The 16,982-nt window shown below is 58.1% G+C and overlaps 2 protein-coding genes across 3 annotated transcripts; one reads left to right on the plus strand and one right to left on the minus strand.

Annotated features, from left to right (window-relative positions):
* Window positions 1-513: 513 nt before the first annotated feature.
* PLEKHJ1 (pleckstrin homology domain containing J1) lies at window positions 514-7,446 on the minus strand. The gene is made up of 6 exons (XM_063403161.1): window positions 7,291-7,446; window positions 6,005-6,072; window positions 5,067-5,133; window positions 3,374-3,464; window positions 3,135-3,198; window positions 514-2,709 (listed from the first exon to the last, which is right to left on the minus strand). Exons 1-6 carry the CDS (start codon window positions 7,382-7,384, stop codon window positions 2,644-2,646), a joined length of 450 nt encoding a protein of 149 aa, XP_063259231.1. The 5' UTR covers window positions 7,385-7,446; the 3' UTR covers window positions 514-2,643.
* SF3A2 (splicing factor 3a subunit 2) lies at window positions 7,428-16,950 on the plus strand. 2 transcript variants are annotated; one of them, XM_063403159.1, is made up of 9 exons: window positions 7,428-7,506; window positions 10,107-10,277; window positions 11,195-11,266; window positions 11,553-11,599; window positions 12,371-12,480; window positions 13,695-13,744; window positions 14,342-14,482; window positions 15,484-15,552; window positions 16,603-16,950. In XM_063403159.1, the coding sequence occupies exons 2-9, from the start codon at window positions 10,152-10,154 to the stop codon at window positions 16,933-16,935; spliced, it is 948 nt and encodes a 315-aa protein (XP_063259229.1). In that variant the 5' UTR covers window positions 7,428-7,506; window positions 10,107-10,151; the 3' UTR covers window positions 16,936-16,950. The 2 variants fall into 2 exon arrangements, with proteins under 2 accessions (XP_063259229.1, XP_063259228.1); XM_063403158.1 differs by lacking the exon at window positions 7,428-7,506 and adding an exon at window positions 9,335-9,491.
* Window positions 16,951-16,982: the final 32 nt, after the last annotated feature.

Below are 16,982 nucleotides of genomic sequence, written 5' to 3' on the forward strand. Positions count from 1 at the left end.
TGCTGGGTCATGGTTGGACTCGATTTTTTAGAGGTTTTTTCCAATCTAAATGATTCCCAAGCCATCCAAAGTTTGTTCCCTTTTAGCCAGCAGTGCCACCAGTGTAACAAACCCACAGGGATGCGTTTAAACCTTGGAGCTGGAGGCCACAAACACCTCCTGAGCTGATTCTGTGCAGGATTTAAAATGAGACACAGCCCCAGCCTCACCCAGAGCCCCCAGCCCTGCAGGGCCACAGCCTGACCCAGCTCCTCTCCCTGCACAGGTTTGTCACCTGCCACTGCCCTGGCTCCAGGACCAAAACCAGCTGGATTAATGACCTCTAAAGGTTCCTTCCAACCCAGAATATTCCCTGATTGTGTGAAAAAGCCTCTCCAAAGGCCCTTGTGGAGCCATCCCCAGCTGGCTCCTGAGCAGGAACCACACCTGGTGCCCCTGGGCAGGCCCCTGGGCTGGCTCCAGCCACCCCTCCCAGGGAGGTTTTGGTGTTGTACAACAGCTCTGACCATCACAAAGATTAAAACAGCATTTATTGGGAATGTTCACTGTACAACAGAGAAATGGCTTCAGCTGGCTCTCAGGGAGCCTGGACCCAGCTCTGGATGAAACACAACAAAGTCACCAGAGAGTGAAAAATGAGCAATTGTCTGTAAATCACCAGCAGTTGATGCAGATTTCAAAGTCTCTATAAAGTACCATCCTCCCTCCCTCAATCCCACCCCGTGCCCCAGCCCTGCCCTACAACAGATCTGAGTCCCTGGGCCTGGCCTGGCCCTGGCAACTCTTCACAGCTTGTGTTGTACATTCAGTTAAGAAATGTCATTGGTGATGAACATTGAAATCAGTGTTGGGCTTTGCTCTTGCTCACCCAATTGTTCCCTGGAACAGCAAATAAAACACCCATTTTCTGCACAGTGACACTGGAGGGTGGCAGCTCCACCTGGGGAAGGTGCCCAGCGAGGAGGCCACCGAGCCCTGCAAGGCACAGGTGACAATTTGCTACAGTGGTGGCAAGCCCAGCTGAGAACTCAGCCCTGGTTTGTAAAAATGCAGGCTGGGCAGGATTAAAATGCACTTTGGAGTCATCCGAGGATACTGATCCCTGTGTGTTCCTGCTTTTAATCCCTTGCTGCTGCTTCCCCTGGAGCTGCCATCTGTCTGCAGCCCCCCCTGTGTTCTGCTCCCTCCCTGCTGCCCTTGGTTGATCCCCCAGGGCAGCTGCCCCTCGGCTGATTTTGGTAATTTCTGGAGCAAGCACCTGGAATGATTCAAGGGAAAAGGAGAATCTGGGGAGAGAAAAGGGAAAAAATCTCCTCTTTGAGATTAAAGCATCAGTGTCACTCGTGGTACTCAGCTGGATGAGGTAAAGAGAGAACACCAGGATACCAAAGGCTGCAGTGTGGGCTCTGGTTTGGGCACCAACTCCCAGCCAAGGAGGAAAAGATCCCAAAATTCCGTTCAGTCTCAGCTCAGAGGCTGCTCCACCCCTCCCCAGGCTGGGCAGCTGGAGGGGAACAGGCCCAGAGCTGCAGCTCCCAAAGCCCAGGCCCTGCCCCAGCCCCAGCAACCCCTGCCAGGGACACCTGGGACCTTCCCTGAAGCCTTTCCTGGGGATTTTCCCAGGCTGCTTCCAGGGAAGCTGCTCTGGCAGTCAGAACCTGGGTCTGCTGCAGCCCTGGGTGTGGGGAGTGTCCTCCATCCCTCATTTCTGGGCAGGTTTCCTTGGTGCAGCCAGAGCCAGGGCTGATCCTGTGGAAATGCTGTTCCTAATCCTTATCTCTTCCCTGCAGGAGCTCCAGGACAGGCAGCCCTGGCTCCCTGGCAGCTCACTGCGACCTTGGCAGATTTTTGGTCTGTCCCTTTGGACAAAGGGGACACACAGAAGGGAGAAGAGCTGCAGCAGTGGCTCAGGGAATGAAGGGTTAACGCCTGGCTGAGCTGGTGCAGCTCCATCCTGCAGCCAAAGGCAGCAGCTCCTGCTCTGCCAGCTCCTCCATCTGCCTCTCCTCCCTGGGAAGCTGGATCACTGCAGAGCTCTGCAGACAGGCAGCAGCTCACAGGGATCTCTCCCTGTCTCTGTTCCCTCGTGTTCTGCAGTTTTGTTCCTTTGGATGGGCTTACCCAGCCCCCAGCAATCACAGCACCTGCCCAGGGGAGGGAAAGGAAGACCCCAAAGGGCCGTGGCTGCACAGGGCTGCTGCCCTGGCACAGAGCAGCAGATGCCCCTCTCCACCAGCTGGAGGAATTCCACTGCTCCCTGGAGGGGCAGGGAGGGTTAAAGGGTTAAACCCTGGAGCCCAGATCAGTCACAACATCCTCTTGCAGCCAGGGATGAGCCCCAGGGCTCCCGGGACACTGCAGGAGGATTCTGAGCCAGGGCAGCCCCGGAGCCCCCCAGGACAGGGAGGAGCAGGAGCAGGGCTGGAGCTGCCTCAGGGGGCCCCAGCAGGTGCTGGAGCTCTGTCAGTCCCTGCCTCTGCTCCCACTGCAGCACCTCAGCCTTCCCAGCTGGGGAACTGGGAATGTGCCACGAATGCCCTTAAAAAAAAAATACAAACCGATTTGGGTAATAAATAAAAGAGTCCCGTGGTCACTGTGGGGAGCTCTGTCCTTGCCAGGGGGCAGCTCCAGCCAGGTGAGGGGTTACTGCCTGTGTGCCCCCAGCTGGAAACGAGCCTCCTCAGAGATCCCATACTGCTCCAGGGGGTCCTGTGGGGAGCACAGGGAGGCACCAGTGAGATGCAGGTAAAGCTCAGCAGCCCCTGGCACACACAGGACACAGCAGGGACCCAGGGGAGCCACAGCCACCTCCCTCCCTGGAGCAGGGGGTGAGCAGCATCTCCACCCACGGATCTGCCCAGGGCTCTGCTCCAGAGAGCCCCTGGGAGGCCGGGCCAGCTCTGGGCCTGTCCAGCTCCAAACCTGGGCCCGCTCCAGCACAGGGATGTGTGCAGCAGGGTGGGAGTGAGCACCCAGGGGAAGGTGCTCAGGTCTGGCTGTGGAGACCACGGCTCCTGATGGGATCTGGGATGTCCTTCCCACTCACAGCCTGGGCAGGCCTGGCAGCAGCAGCCCCTGCTGCCATCCAAAGCCACCAGGCACCACCTGAGAATGCCCTGCAGGGACCCACTCACCTTCCCTGTCATCTTCTGGATCTCGTTCCGGTAGAAAATCAGGCTCCTCCTCAGGAACTCGTAGCTGCAAGACAGGAACAGAGCAGGGCTGAGCAGAGAAGGATGTGGGGAGGTTCCAGATGCTGTTTAGAGCTGGAGGGAAGCTTGGCAGGGAGCAGACAAGCACTGCCCTTCCAGTTGCTGATCCCAGGACACAGCCCAGAGCCCCCAGCACTGCCCTGCTCCAGGGCTCAGCCCACCTGGCTCTCCTGAGTGCCTCGACCCACTCCTGGCACTGCTCCTCCGTGGCACACTCAAAGCAGTATTTCCTCTCTGGCTCCTCGATGAAACCTGCCAGGAACAAGGAAAAGGCTCCAGGCAGGTCCTGGCAGAGCTGCTGATGCTCCCCTGCCTCCCTCCCTAGACTCTGCCAGGCCACAATTAGCAGCTCTGTTAACGAAGATGAGCTGGGAACGAGTCTGCAGCTCCACCCTGCAGCCCCTCTCCCATCCCCTGGGTGGCTCTGGGTGCCTTGGGCAGCTGCCCACAGCATTGCCCACCTTACAGCAGCCAAAGACCTCAAAGAGCAACGTCCCAAACTGAGGGGGAACTGAACTGGAGCAGCACAGCCAGAGCCAGCACTGACTCCCTGAGGCCCCTTGCAAAGACACCACAGATTTAAATCCCAGTGGGAACCAGCCCTGAGAGAGGAACTGGGACACCTGCAGGGAGCAGCCAAGGAGGAGTAAAACTGCACTGGGAGAAGGCCCTGAGCTGCCTTTGCTGGAGGCTTTTGGGAATGTGGTACTCACAGGGTACTGCTGCCATGGAGAGCAGGTCCTGGTGCCACTCCAGTTCCAGACCAGGACATGCCACCAGCTCCTGTCCCCAGAGCTCTGCTGAGCAGAGCCTCAGGGCTGCACCAGCACCTGGGGATGTGCTGTGGGCACAGCCCAACACCAGGCACTGCTGGGTTGAACCCTGCCCAGGAATCCTCACCCACCAGAGCTCCCAACACCCCCAAAGCCCCCAAACCCAGCACGCGGTGCTGCGGGCTCAGAGTGTCCAGGCTGTTGGAGGATCCTTTGGAAGCACAGAGCAGAGCCACAGCTGTGCCTGGCAGCCAGGCCAAAAGATACAGGGATGGCCTTGGAGAAACATCCTGTTATTGTGGCCACATACCTCTGGCACAGGGGAGAGCTGCGGGATGAAAGGCTGCTCCCAGGGGAGCCAGCCCAGCTGGAGCCGCCACAAGGACAAACAGAGGGGAGGACGGGGCTGGAGCAGCTTTATCTGAGCCTCTGCAGGGGTTTTTTTTGGATGAAATGCAGCAGCACAGAGCAGATCTGTCAATAACCAAGCTCCCCTCGCCAGGGATTCCACAGGCACCCAGCAGGGTCTGGCTGCAGTTGGTGCTGCTCTGCAAATCCCACAGGCTGTGCCATGGAATATCCCCGAGATCTCCTGGGGTGGGAACAGCTGGCAGCTGAGGAGGGGAAAGGCTGAGGGATTGCTAAAGTTGGAAAAGGCCTTTAAGATCATCAAGGCCAACCATCAGCCCAGCACCACCGGGTTCACCACTCACCCCTGTCCCCGAGTGCCACACCCACACATTTTCTGAACACTCCCAGGGATGGTGACTGCCCCAGGCAGCCTGTGCCAGCACTTCCAAACCTTTCTGGTGGATCAATTTTTCCAAATATCCAACCTAAACCTGTCCTGGGCACGACTTGAGGTCATTTCCTCTTGTCCTGTCCCATTCCCTGGGAGCAGAGCCCGACCCCCCCCTGCAGGGCCCTGACCCCGCTGAGGGAGGGGAGAGGGGCTGGGGGCAGTGACCCCGGCAAGGGGAAGGGCTGAGCTGACCCCACTGTCACCAGAGACAGGGACACGCAGGGACTGAGCAGGGAAACATTTCCTTCCCCACGAGGGGAAGGCAGAGGCAGCACTCACTGATGGAGAAGACGTTCTCCTCCTCTTTGGTGATCTTGCAGTGCTCCAGCAGCAGAGCTCCAATGGGCTGGAAACACATGGAGAGAGGGTTTAAGCCACAGTGCCCCCACACCACGAGGGCTGAGCCCACAGTGCTCCCCTGGAGCCCTTTAGGCAAGTTTCACAACTTTTAAATAATTCACATTCAGCCTGGCCCTTACCACTCTGCAATAGCAGAGAAGAACTTTTGCTTTTTAAATCAAAGATGAAACATTTACTGTGACACCCAGAAAAACCAACAATGAGCTGGGTAAGGGCTGTCCTGGAGCCTTGCAGGAGGTTAAACAGTGTGAGGGGAGCTGGAGCAGCTCAGGATGAACCAAAAACCACCTGGTACTACTCAGGGATGTGGGGACAGCAGGTGACACTGGCCAAGAACAAGAGCAACACCAGGAAATCTTTGTGCAAGTGACACAATGTGCCAGAAGCAAATCAAGCAGCAGGGAAGGGACTGAAAACCTGACTTATCTTATATTTCATAGATTCTTGTATTTCATTGGGTTGGAAGAGACCTTAAAGCCCATCCAGTGCCACCCTCCCACTGTCCCAGGCTGCTCCAAGCCCTGTCCAAGGCTTGGGCACTGCCCAGGATCCAGGGGCAGCCACAGCTGCTCTGGGCACCCTGTGCCAGGGCCTGCCCACCCTCACAGCCAACAATTCCTGCCCCATCTCCCACCCAGCCCTGCTCTCTGGCAGTGGAAGCCATTCCCTGTGTCCTGTCCCTCCATCCCTTGTCCCCAGTCCCTCTCCAGCTCTCCTGGTCCCCAGCTGAGCTGATAGAAGAGGAGAGATGGACACTGTTCCAGCTCTGCACGACTTTTCCAGCCCACACAATCCCCACACAGAAAACGAAGAAAGAAGGATGGGAGCAAACCCCACCCACGAGACCCAACCCCTACCTCGGCCTCATCGGTGCGGAAGTAGAAGAGAAAATTCACCACGAGCTTCACCAGGCGCTTCTTCAGCACTGCAGGGACAGCAGGGAGCAGGGCAGGGCTGAGGCAGCGGCCACAGGGAGCAGGGGGAACCCCCTGGCAGGGCCCAGCACGGCCCTGACCCCACCAGAGCACCCCTGCACCCACCCCGGGGTGCTCCCCCAAGAGCTGCCTCGGCGTGGCCACGGGGCTGAGCGGCCTCAGGGTGCCACAGCCCCTGAGCAGCTCCTCCCGCAGCTCCCGGGCAGGCAGGGCTCACAGCAGCAGCACCCGCAGGGCCTCAGGCAGTCCAGGAAAGCTCCAGATCCAGGGAGCCCTGCCCGGAGCTGTCACCTCCAAGGGACAAAGTCCACCAGGTCCTCGGAGGGAAGGGCCCAGGACAAGGGAGTGAGCACAGCACTGCTGTGCTGGTTTGCAAGGGGATCTGCCGGGAGACTGCAGGGAAGAGCTTCTTCCCCACATCCCCTGGAAATGGGGGATCTCCCCGGCCCCAGCCCAGCCCCAGAACCTCCCTCCATGCCCAGACTGGATCCCACAGCTCGTGCTCCCCATTCCCACTGCCTGTCCCCAGTCCTGCCTCCCAGTGCTTCCAGTCCTGCCCTGGTTTCCCAGCCCGGCTTCTCCAGTACCCTCAATCCTCCCACCCAGCTCCCCCAGTCCCTCTCCAGCCTTGTCCCCCAGTAACTCCAGTTCTGATTCTGCAGCCGGGGCCCCTCAAGCACCCCCAGCCCTTCCCTGGTCCTGCTCCCAGTTTCTCACTTGTGATTCCTCAGTTTCCCCAGTCCCACCACCCAGGGCACTCAGCCTCTGTCTCCCAGTCCCTCCCCAGTATCCCCAGTCCTGATTCTGCAGTCGGGGCCCCCCAGGTTCCCCCGGTCCTGGCCCACCTTCACCTGCCTCCCCACACCGCCCTCCAGCCTGCCTCCCCCTCCACCTGCCTGCCCCAGTATTCCCAGTTCACCCAGTCCTGACTTGGTCCTACCCCAGTTTCTCGCTCGTGATTCTCCAGTATCCTCGGTCCCAGCACCCCAGTTCTCCCAGTCCCTCCTCGCCCACTACTCCCTCTTTCCCAGCCCGGATTCTCCAGTACCCCCGGTTCTCCCAGTCCCTCTCCAGTAACCCCAGCCCCGATTCCCCACTCGGGGCCCCTCAGGAACCCCCGGTCCTGCCCTGCTCCTACCCCAACACCCCCAGCCCTCATTCTGCGCTCCGGCCCCGCCGCTCCCGGCCCCGCGCGGACCCCCCCTCACCGCTGCCCTTCTTGGGGACGCTCATGCGGATCTCGGCCGCCTTCTCCGCGGGCTGGCGGGCCAGGGACAGCAGCTCCCGCTCGTTGTAGCGCATGGCGGGCCCGCCCCGCCGCCCCGCCCCGCCCGCGCCGCCGGAAGCGCCCACAGCGGCCCCGGAAGCGCTCGCGGGGCGGCGGCAGCGCGCACGCGCCGGGGCGGGAGCGGGGCCGCGCGCAGGTACGGGCGGGGGGAGGGCGGCCCTGAGGGGACAGCGGGGACTGGGGGGACAGCGGGGACTGGGGGGACTGGGGGGACTGGGGGGACAGGGGGGACTGGGGGGACAGCGGGGACTGGGGGGACAGCGGGGACAGCGGGGACTGGGGGGACAGCGGGGACAGGGGGGACAGCGGGGACTGGGGGGACAGCGGGGACTGGGGGGACAGCGGGGACAGGGGGGACAGCGGGGACAGGGGGGACTGGGGGGACAGCGGGGACTGGGGGGACTGGGGGGACAGCGGGGACTGGGGGGACAGCGGGGACAGGGGGGACAGGGGGGACTGGGGGGACAGGGGGGACTGGGGGGACAGCGGGGACTGGGGGGACAGGGGGGACTGGGGGGCTGGGGGGACAGCGGGGACTGGGGGGACAGCGGGGACTGGGGGGACAGCGGGGACTGGGGGGACTGGGGGAACAGCGGGGACAGCGGGGACTGGGGGACAGCGGGGACAGCGGGGACTGGGGGGACAGGGGGAACTGGGGGGACAGCGGGGACAGCGGGGACTGGGGGGACAGCGGGGACAGGGGGAACTGGGGGGACTGGGGGGACAGCGGGGACAGCGGGGACAGGGGGGACTGGGGGGACTGGAGAATCGGAGAGGGGAAACTGGGAGAGCTGGGTGAGGGTGGACTGGGAGAGCTGGGTGAGAAGGGACTGGGAATGCTGGGAGAGGTGGGTACAGAGGGATGGGGGGTACTGGGTGAGGAGGTACAGGGGGTGTTGGGTGAGGAAGTACTGGGAGAACTGGGCGGCCTGGGTGGTGGGTCTGGGGGAACTGGAGAACTATGAGTGGGAAACTGGCGGTAGGACCAGAGCAGGATTTGGGCTGCTGGGAGGATCAGCTGGGCAGGACCGGGTGCGTCTGGAGGGCCCCAAGTGCAGAATTGGGATGGAATTACTGGGAAAGTACTGCAGAGAGGCACTGGGGGAACTGGGTTCTGTGGGTGGGAGCATTGGGGGTACTGGAGAACTGGGCTGGAAAACCGAAGCTGCTGGAAAAGGAGGGACTAGGAGAACTGGGGTGGTGAGGCTGGGGGAACTGGAGAATCATGAGTGAGGAATTGGGATAGGATCAGAGCAGGACTGGGGGTGCTGGGAGCATCGGGTGGCAGGACTGGGGGGACCTGGGGCCTCCTGACTGCAGAATCAGGACTGGAGTTGCAGAAGGGATATTGGAACCCTGAGGGCTGAAAATTTCAGGTTTTCTGAATTGAAAGGTGCTGACCCTCAAGCAAGCACCTCCTTTGACCTGAAGCCTTGGAACAGGCTTCTGAAAATGAGTGATAGCACAGAAGTTTTGTTGTGTGTGTGTCGTTTGGATAGTACTGTATGATCTCACAGGGTGAAAAATGTAGATTTGGGATTTTAGTGTATGGTGATATATGGGACCCAAGATAGAGTACTGTGGGTATGGATTAGTTGTCTTTTTGCACCTTCCTCTTCCATCTTTTTCTCAAATCTGGGTGGTTTTCTGTAATTGGGTGAAAGTGAATTGAGTGAATTCCAGCAGAGGAGAACTGGGTGACCTGGGTGGGAGGACTGGGGGTACTGGAGAATCAGGGCAGGGAAAATGGGGGTAGGACTGGGAGAACTGGGAGGATCAGGAGAAGCAGGACTGGGGGTGTTTGGGGGGCCTCAACAGGAGAATCTGGACTAGAGTTAGACGAGAGGGACTGGGGAAGAGGCATTGGGAGAACTGGGGGTACTGGGGAATCCAGGCTGGGAAACCAGGGGCAGGATCAGGACAGGCCTGGGAGCACTGAGTGAGGAGGGACTGGGAGAACTGGGAAGCCTGGGGTGGTGGGGCTGGGGGAACTGGAGAATCACAAGTGGGAAACTGGGGCAGGGCCAGGGGAGGACTGGGAGGATGGGGAGGATAATTGAAGTGGGAGTCAGTGGGCCTTGACTGAGAATCAGGACTGGAGTTACTGGAGAAGGACTGGGGGTGAGACACTGGGAGAACTGGGTGCTCTGTGGGGAAGGATTTGGGGTTCCTCAAAGGTCTTTGCAGTGTTTGGGCTCCATGTGGGGAGGTCTAGGGGGGCTCTGACCTTGCTGAGGGTAGGGGGGACTCCAGGACCTCACCTGGGGCTTGGGGACACTGCTCAGGGCCCCTGACCTTGTTGGGGAACATGGGGGGCTCTGACCCTCCCATGGCATTGGGGCTGGCAGGGGGTCGCCCTGGGGCTTTGGGTGCTGGCCCTGGGGCTTTGGGGGTGCTGGGGGAGCAGCAGTCCTGGGTGCTGGAGCTGCTGGGGCTGTTGGTGCCTCAGCTGAGGGGGAGGGCTCCTGCTGGGGGTCTCAGGGAGCCTCTGCTGGGGCTGCCTGGCCTGGCTGGGGGCCAGTTGGGCTCGGGAGTGGCTGAGGAGATGAGAAGGGCTCTGGGGGGATTTTCTGGATCCTTTTACTCTGGTTGGTGATACCAGATGTGCTCCATGTGGGATTGCATCCCGTGGCGTGTGCCCGGGGCGTGTCTGTGGCATCATCCCCATCCTCGCTGGCGGCGCTGAACAGTTCTGTGGTTCAGTGATCGCCCACACTCCTCTCCCTCCTTTCCCAGACCCTCTGTTTCTCCGGGAGCAGCTGAAGGCCAGCGTTCCCCACCATGGATTTCCAGCACCGGCCCGGGGGTAAGACGGGCAGCGGCGGCGTGGCCTCGGCCTCCGAGAGCAACCGCGACCGGCGCGAGCGGCTGCGGCAGCTGGCCCTGGAGACCATCGACATCAACAAGGTGGGGACAGCCCTGCACGGCCCAGGGGACACTGCAGAGTCACATTCGTGGCAGCCTTCAGTGGCTTGGGTTGAAAGGAGCGGTAAAGCTCATCCAGGGACACCTTCCACTGTCCCAGGCTGCTCCAAGCCCTGTCCAGCCTGGCCTTGGGCACTGCCAGGGATCCAGGGGCAGCCACAGCTGCTCTGGGAAATCCATGCCAGGGCCTGCCCACCCTCACAGGGAGCAATTTCTTCCCAATATCCCATCTAAGCCTGCCCTTGGTCTATTTGAATCCATTTCCCCTTGTTCTGTCTCCCCAAGCCTTTTTCCAAAGTCCCCCTGCAGCTCTCTTGGAGCCCCTTTAGGCTCCATGGTCACCCCAGAGCCTTCTCATCCCCAGGCTGAGGTGTGGATTGGGTTTAAATACTTCTGTTTCTGGGCACAGGGGTTAAATGAGGGATATTTGGGACACAGTGACAGGGAGGTGCCAGCTCTTGTGTATCCATCTATTTCCAGTCTCCTCAGGGCTGGTTTGGGTTGTGCTGTTTCCTGATGGCAATTGGGAATTCTGTCACCACTGCACACAGCTGCTGGTGGTGCTCTGTGTTTCCTCCTCATCATCTCTCTTGTGCTGGTAATTTAAAATCTGCACTCAGCTACAGGATCCTGGGATATCCTCAGGGATCATCAGTCCAGCCCTGTCCCTGCACAGACACCCCAACAATCCCACCCTGAGCATCCCTGAGAGTGTTGTCCAAACGCTCCTGGAGCTGTGACAGCCTTGGGGCTGGGACCATTCCCTGGGGAGCCTGGGCAGTGCCCCAGCACCCTCAGGGGGAAGAACCACTTCCTCCAGTGCAGAACTGCAGTATTTTGGTTATTCTCTTGCTTTGCCAGTGGATTTTGCTCATAACTTGTCAATCATTCTTTTCCAGGACCCCTATTTTATGAAAAATCATCTGGGCTCCTACGAGTGCAAGCTTTGCCTGACTCTCCACAACAATGAGGTGAGGGGAACACCTGCCTGTCCTGATGCCAGCAGCACAAATTTGGGAATAACAGTGGCTTCAGCACCTGGGCAGTGACTGCTGAGACGTGGGGGTGGTTAAACCTGGCAGTGTGTGACAGCTCAGCAGCTGAGAGCACTCTGCACTTTTGGAGTGAGGTTCCTCTGTGCTGAGGATTCAAACACCCTTGTCAGGGTGTGATGCAATCTCCCTGTGACAGGAATGTTTCAGTCAGGGCTTCGTTTAACTTCTATTCATTTAACTTCTACCTTGGTTTTTATTTCAGGGGAGCTACTTAGCACATACCCAGGGGAAGAAGCACCAGACCAATTTGTAAGTCATCCTCTATGGTAACTTTATTCTCCATTACTGAAGCACTTCAATATTATGATGTTTGGTATCTGTAATCTTTTAACTCCATTGCATTCTGCTTGATTGTTCTTTTACTGTGGTTCCTCGTGCAGCCAGGAGGCACAGCATGGATCTGCTTGAAAAATGGTGCTGAAAATCTCCATTTTAAGCTGAAGTTCAAATCCAGTTGAGAAATTTCTGAAGGGAGAGGGAGAAAGAGTTTTAAAAGCAAATTGTCTGAGTCTGCTTAGAAGGAGCTCTGCCTGCCAGAGCTCCAGGAGCGTTTGGACAACGCTCTCAGGGATGCTCAGGGTGGGATTGTTGGGGTGTCTGTGCAGGGACAGGGGCTGGATTTGATGATCCCTGAGAGTCCTTCCAGCTCAGGGCATTCCAAGATTCTGTGATCTGGATTTGTCAATACAGATTTGGAGGAGTTTGTAGGTTTTATTTTAAGGAACCCAGTTTGCTTTGGTTTATCTCTGGGTTTGGTTTTTTTGTTTGTTTTTATTTTTCCTTCTGATTTCAAGAATTAAAGTCTTCTCAAATCCTTCTATGGACCCTGGCCTCAAGCTCACCCTGAGGATGGATCAGATTGAGTTTAGCTAGGGGAGGATGGATGCAGCTGGAGAAGGGAAATGGGATTTCCTGGCATGATCCCTGTGAAATGCTGTGCTGAGGGTTCAAACTGCCCCTGGGTATCCCTTAGAAACAAGGGCAGGTAACCCTTAAATTAAAAATTAAATTAATCCCCAGGGCCCGACGAGCTGCCAAGGAAGCCAAGGAAGCCCCTGCCCAGCCTGCCCCAGAGAAGGTCAAAGTGGAAGTCAAGAAATTTGTGAAAATTGGGCGCCCGGGCTACAAAGGTGAGTCAGGGGTGGCCAGGATGGGCAGGGCCTGCAGTGCCTGTCTGGGATGTGAATTGTTCTTTGGTCTTTTTAGCAGCTCTGCCCATGAATAAGATATGGGCTCTCTCCTGGAGTCCTTCTGTTGTTTAAATTGCTCATGGAACATCTCTTTATTGCTGACAGGCAAGGGAGAACCACTTTAATAATAGATGGATGTGTCTCAGGCTGCCAGGGAGATGGAGGCATTTCATCTCTCCTTCTCTTGTGCTGCAGCACCTTTCATTAATGCTGGAAATCACTCACTCCAGGCAGAACTCATGGTTTGTTTTTTTTTTTTTTCTGAAATCCCATCATTTTGGCCTTCAGTACAAAATTTGGCTTTTTAATCTCACCAGTGCTTTGCCCCACAGCAGCTGAACTTCAGTAGAAGAGAATCATGGAAAAATTAGGTTGGAAAATGCCTTTAAGATCATTGAGTCCAACAGTAAACTCAGCACTGCCAAGGCCACAGCTAACCCAAGTCCCCAGGTGCCACATCCACGATTGTTTTAACACTTCCAGGGATGATGATTCCTGGACAGCCCCTTCCAATGCTTTACAGCCCTTTCAGGGAAGGAATTTCCCCAATATCCATCCTAAATCTAGCCCAGCTTGATGCTGTTCCCTGGGACAGCTCCGGCTGTCCCCTCCTGTCAGGAGCTGTGCAGAACCACAAGGTCCCCCCTGAGCCTCCTTTTCCCCAGGCTGAGCATCCCCAGCTCCCTCAGCCCCTCCTGGAGCTCCAGCCCCTTCCCCAGCTCTGTTTCCTTCTCTGGACACGCTCCAGCCCCTCGATGTCCTTTGTGGAGTGAGGGGCCCAGAGCTGCCCGTGGCAGTGACACAATCCCAGGATATTTGGGTTGGAAGGGTCCTCAAAGCCCATCCAGTGTCACCCCTGCCATGGCAGGGACACCTTCCACTGTCCCAGGCTGCTCCAAGCCCTGCCCAGCCTGGCCTTGGGCACTGCCAGGGATCCAGGGGCAGCCACAGCTGCTCTGGGCACCCTGTGCCAGGGCCTGCCCACCCTCACAGAAGTAGCTTTTGTTAAAGATAATGTGACATTTTGTTCAAAAAACAGGAGAAAAATCTTGTAATATTTAATTGTTGGAAACTTTGTGTGTTTCTCAAGGCAAATAAATGCTGTTCTCACCCTGTGGGGGCATATTCTCAGCTTTCTTATTTTTTTTTTACAGTGACTAAACAGAGAGACCCAGAAACAGGCCAGCAGAGCCTTCTCTTCCAGGTAAGGGCAGGGTTAAAACTCTCCTTGTCAGGGTTTTCCAGGTAAAACTGCTGCTGAATGAGCAGTTCTTTGCAGGATCCATGAAGTCAGTAATAATAAAGAGGCCTTATCTTCCTATTTCTGCAGCTGATTGTGTTGAGCAAATCCCTGAGCTCAGCTCAGCTCAGGAGTGTGTAGTGTGAGGTGGAATGAGATGATCCCAGAATCACAGGATAGTTTGGGCTGGGAGGGACCTTAAAAATGATCTGGTTTTAGATGGATGGCAGGGACACCTTCCTTGAGACCAGGTTGCTCTGACCTGCCCTTGGGGACTTCCAGGGATGGAGCAGCCACAGCTTCTCTGGGCACCCTGTGCCAGGCCCTTCCCACCCTCCCAGGGAACATTTCCTTCCCAGTATCTCCCAAATTTCACCAGTTTCACTTTGGGATCTTTGAGGTTCCTCCCAACCCAAACCATTCCGGGATTCTCAGCCCTTTCCTCCGCTGTTTCTTTCCTTTACACTGGGGATTGCTCTGGGTGTGCTCCACCCTGGGGAATGTGTTTGGAGCAGGGGAGGGGTGCAGAGGGGGGGTTGTTGATGCTGCCCTCCCCCCCAGATCGATTACCCCGAGATAGCTGAGAGCATCATGCCCCGGCACCGCTTCATGTCAGCCTACGAGCAGCGCATCGAGCCCCCGGACCGGCGCTGGCAGTACCTGCTGATGGCAGCAGAGCCCTACGAGACCATCGCCTTCAAGGTGAGACTGCAGAGAAAACCTGGCAGAGAAAACCCGGGAGAGAAAACCCAGGAGAGTTCCCTTCCTGCCTTTGCCAGGTCAAGGGAGGGGATTGTCCCGCTCTGCTCTGCACTGGGGCGGCCTCACTGTCAGTGTTGTGTGTGGTCACTGAGATGTGAGGAAAATATTGAGCCATTAGAGTGTCCAAAGGAGGGACACAGGACTGGGGAAGGGGCTAAGGACACTTGGTTTGTTCAGCTGGAGCAGAGGAGACTGAGGGGAGGCTCCTCGGGGGCTGCAGCTCCTCCTGAGGGGAGGCAGAGGGGCAGGGGCTGAGCTCTGCTCTGGGACAGGAGCCCAGGAAGGGCTGGAGCTGTGTCAGGGCTTGGGCTGGAGCTCAGGGAAAGGTTCTTCCCCCCGAGGGTGCTGGGGCACTGCCCAGGCTCCCCAGGGAATGGTCCCAGCCCCAAGGCTGCCAGAGCTCCAGGAGCGTTTGGACAACGCTCTCAGGGATGCTCAGGGTGGGATTGTTGGGGTGTCTGTGCAGGGACAGGGGCTGGACTGATGATCCCTGAGGGTCCCTTCCCGCTCAGGATATTCTGTAATTAATTCCTAATGATCTCTGATGTCTGTGCTAACCCTCAGGGGTTAATGGAGTGGGAAGGGGCTCAGGAAGATGTGGCTGGAAGTCATTAAACCCCACTGAGGTTTGGTGCAGGACTCTGGCATGAAAACCAGACTGTGCTGAGCTCAGGGGAGCTGTGAATTCCCAGTGTCTGACACAGACAGGAGCCTCCTGGGCTTCACTCCTCAGCCTCTGTGCAGATGTTCAGGGAGGGATTTTTGCTGGTTGTCCTTGACCGATAGGGAAGTAACTTAATTCTTTCCTGCCCCCACCTCTGTCCAGTAATTCCTGCAAGGCTTGGAATAACTGTGCTTATCTCACAGGCTCTGGGGCTAAAAAGGGCCTTTGAGCTAATCTGGTGCTGCTAAGAATAGCTCTGTGTTCTCTTTTGGTGCAGGTGCCAAGCAGAGAAATTGATAAAGCAGAGGGAAAGTTTTGGACTCATTGGAACAGAGAAACCAAACAGGTAACTCAGGTTTTGTCATGTCTGTCCTTAAGGAGAGCAGAGCAACTTCAGACAGTGACATCAATTCTGTCCTGCTGCCTCTGATGTTCAAATCTCCATTCCCTCAATGCACCTGTGAGAGCTCCTGACAGAGATCCTGGGGTGGGATCTTGGGGAGGATGGGATTTCAGCAGGATGGGGCATAAATATCCAGAGAAGAGGAGGCTCAGGGGGACCTTCTTGCTCTTACAACTCCCTGATGGGAGGCTGCAGGCAGATGGGGGTCAGGCTCTGCTCCCAGGGAACAGGAGAAAAGACCAGGGAATGGCCTCAGGCTGTGCCAGGGGAGTTGAGGTTGGATATGGGGAAAATCAGGCATTGAAACAGACAGGTGGTGAAGTCACTACCCTGGAAGTGTTCAAAAACACGTGGATGTGGCATTTGTGGGCATGGTTAATGGTGGATGTGGTGGTGTTGCTGAGCTGATGGCTGCACTTGTTGATCCTAGGGTTAGGTTTGGCTTTTCCCACCCTAATGATTCCTGATAAATGTGCAGCACCGTGTCCTCCCCATGGCTCTGTGCCTTGTGTTCTCTGCACACACCTGGCTGAGGGAGCCTGGGGCTGGGGCTGCTCCCCTGGGTCCTGTGAGGGCAGGGGACAGTGCCTGGGGCGTTCCCACCCCTCGCAGGAGCCTCAGTGCTCAGAGCCCAGAGCAGTTAAAATCCGGGGCAAGGCTGGCACCAGTCACAGATGCTGCCAAGGCTGGGACATCTGAGGGTACCAGGAGGGGCCTGAGCTGTGCCCTGGGGCAGGGAGCAGCTCCTGGGTGCTGGCAGAGCTGTCCCCAGGGTGCTGGGGCACTGCCCAGGCTCCCCAGGGAATGGCCCCAGCCCCAAGGCTGCCACAGCTCCAGGAGCTCTCAGGGCTGCTCAGGGTGGGATTGTTGGGGTGTCCAGGGACAGGGGCTGGATCAATGATCCCTGAGGGTCCCTCCCAGCTCAGGATACTCCAGCTTTCTGTGAATCTCTGATTAACTGTTCCCTTTTCTCTGCTTTCCTCCCATTCCCAGTTCTTCCTTCAATTCCACTTCAAGATGGAGAAGCCCCCGGCCCCCCCGAACCTCCCCCCAGGGCCCCCGACCGTCAAGCGGCCGCCGCCCCCTCCCCTGATGAACGGGCTGCCCCCGCGGCCCCCCCTGCCCGACTCCATGCCCCCCCCTCCCCCCGGGGGCATGGCCCTGCCCCCCATGCCCCCCTCCGGGCCGGTGCCACCCCCTCCCGTGCCCCCCCAGCTGCCCCCAGCGCCCGGGGTGCCCCCCCCTGCTCCCCTGCCCCCCATGATGCGGCCGCCGCTCCCCACCGAGGGCCCGGGCACCATCCCCCCTCCCCCTCCCTCCAACTGAAGCCCCTCCTGGCCCCCATCCCGTGGGATTTGTGTCTTTTTAACTGC

This window comes from Prinia subflava, chromosome 8 (genome assembly GCF_021018805.1).
Source record: "Prinia subflava isolate CZ2003 ecotype Zambia chromosome 8, Cam_Psub_1.2, whole genome shotgun sequence".
Classification (NCBI taxonomy): domain Eukaryota; kingdom Metazoa; phylum Chordata; class Aves; order Passeriformes; family Cisticolidae; genus Prinia; species Prinia subflava.

What these genes read in the sequence shown, in the direction of transcription:
- PLEKHJ1 (XM_063403161.1), bottom strand. Translation starts at nt 7,384, where the DNA reads ATGCGCTACAACGAGCGGGAGCTGCTGTCCCTGGCCCGCCAGCCCGCG. An exon ending in CGTCCCCAAGAAGGGCAGCG is followed by an intron (nt 6,073 to 7,290) that starts GTGAGGGGGGGT and finishes CTGTCCCTGCAG; the next exon opens with TGCTGAAGAAGCGCCTGGTG. An exon ending in TCCGCACCGATGAGGCCGAG is followed by an intron (nt 5,134 to 6,004) that starts GTAGGGGTTGGG and finishes ATGTGTTTCCAG; the next exon opens with CCCATTGGAGCTCTGCTGCT.
- SF3A2 (XM_063403159.1), top strand. Translation starts at nt 10,152, where the DNA reads ATGGATTTCCAGCACCGGCCCGGGGGTAAGACGGGCAGCGGCGGCGTG. An exon ending in TGACTCTCCACAACAATGAG is followed by an intron (nt 11,267 to 11,552) that starts GTGAGGGGAACA and finishes TTTTTATTTCAG; the next exon opens with GGGAGCTACTTAGCACATAC. An exon ending in AAGAAGCACCAGACCAATTT is followed by an intron (nt 11,600 to 12,370) that starts GTAAGTCATCCT and finishes ATTAATCCCCAG; the next exon opens with GGCCCGACGAGCTGCCAAGG.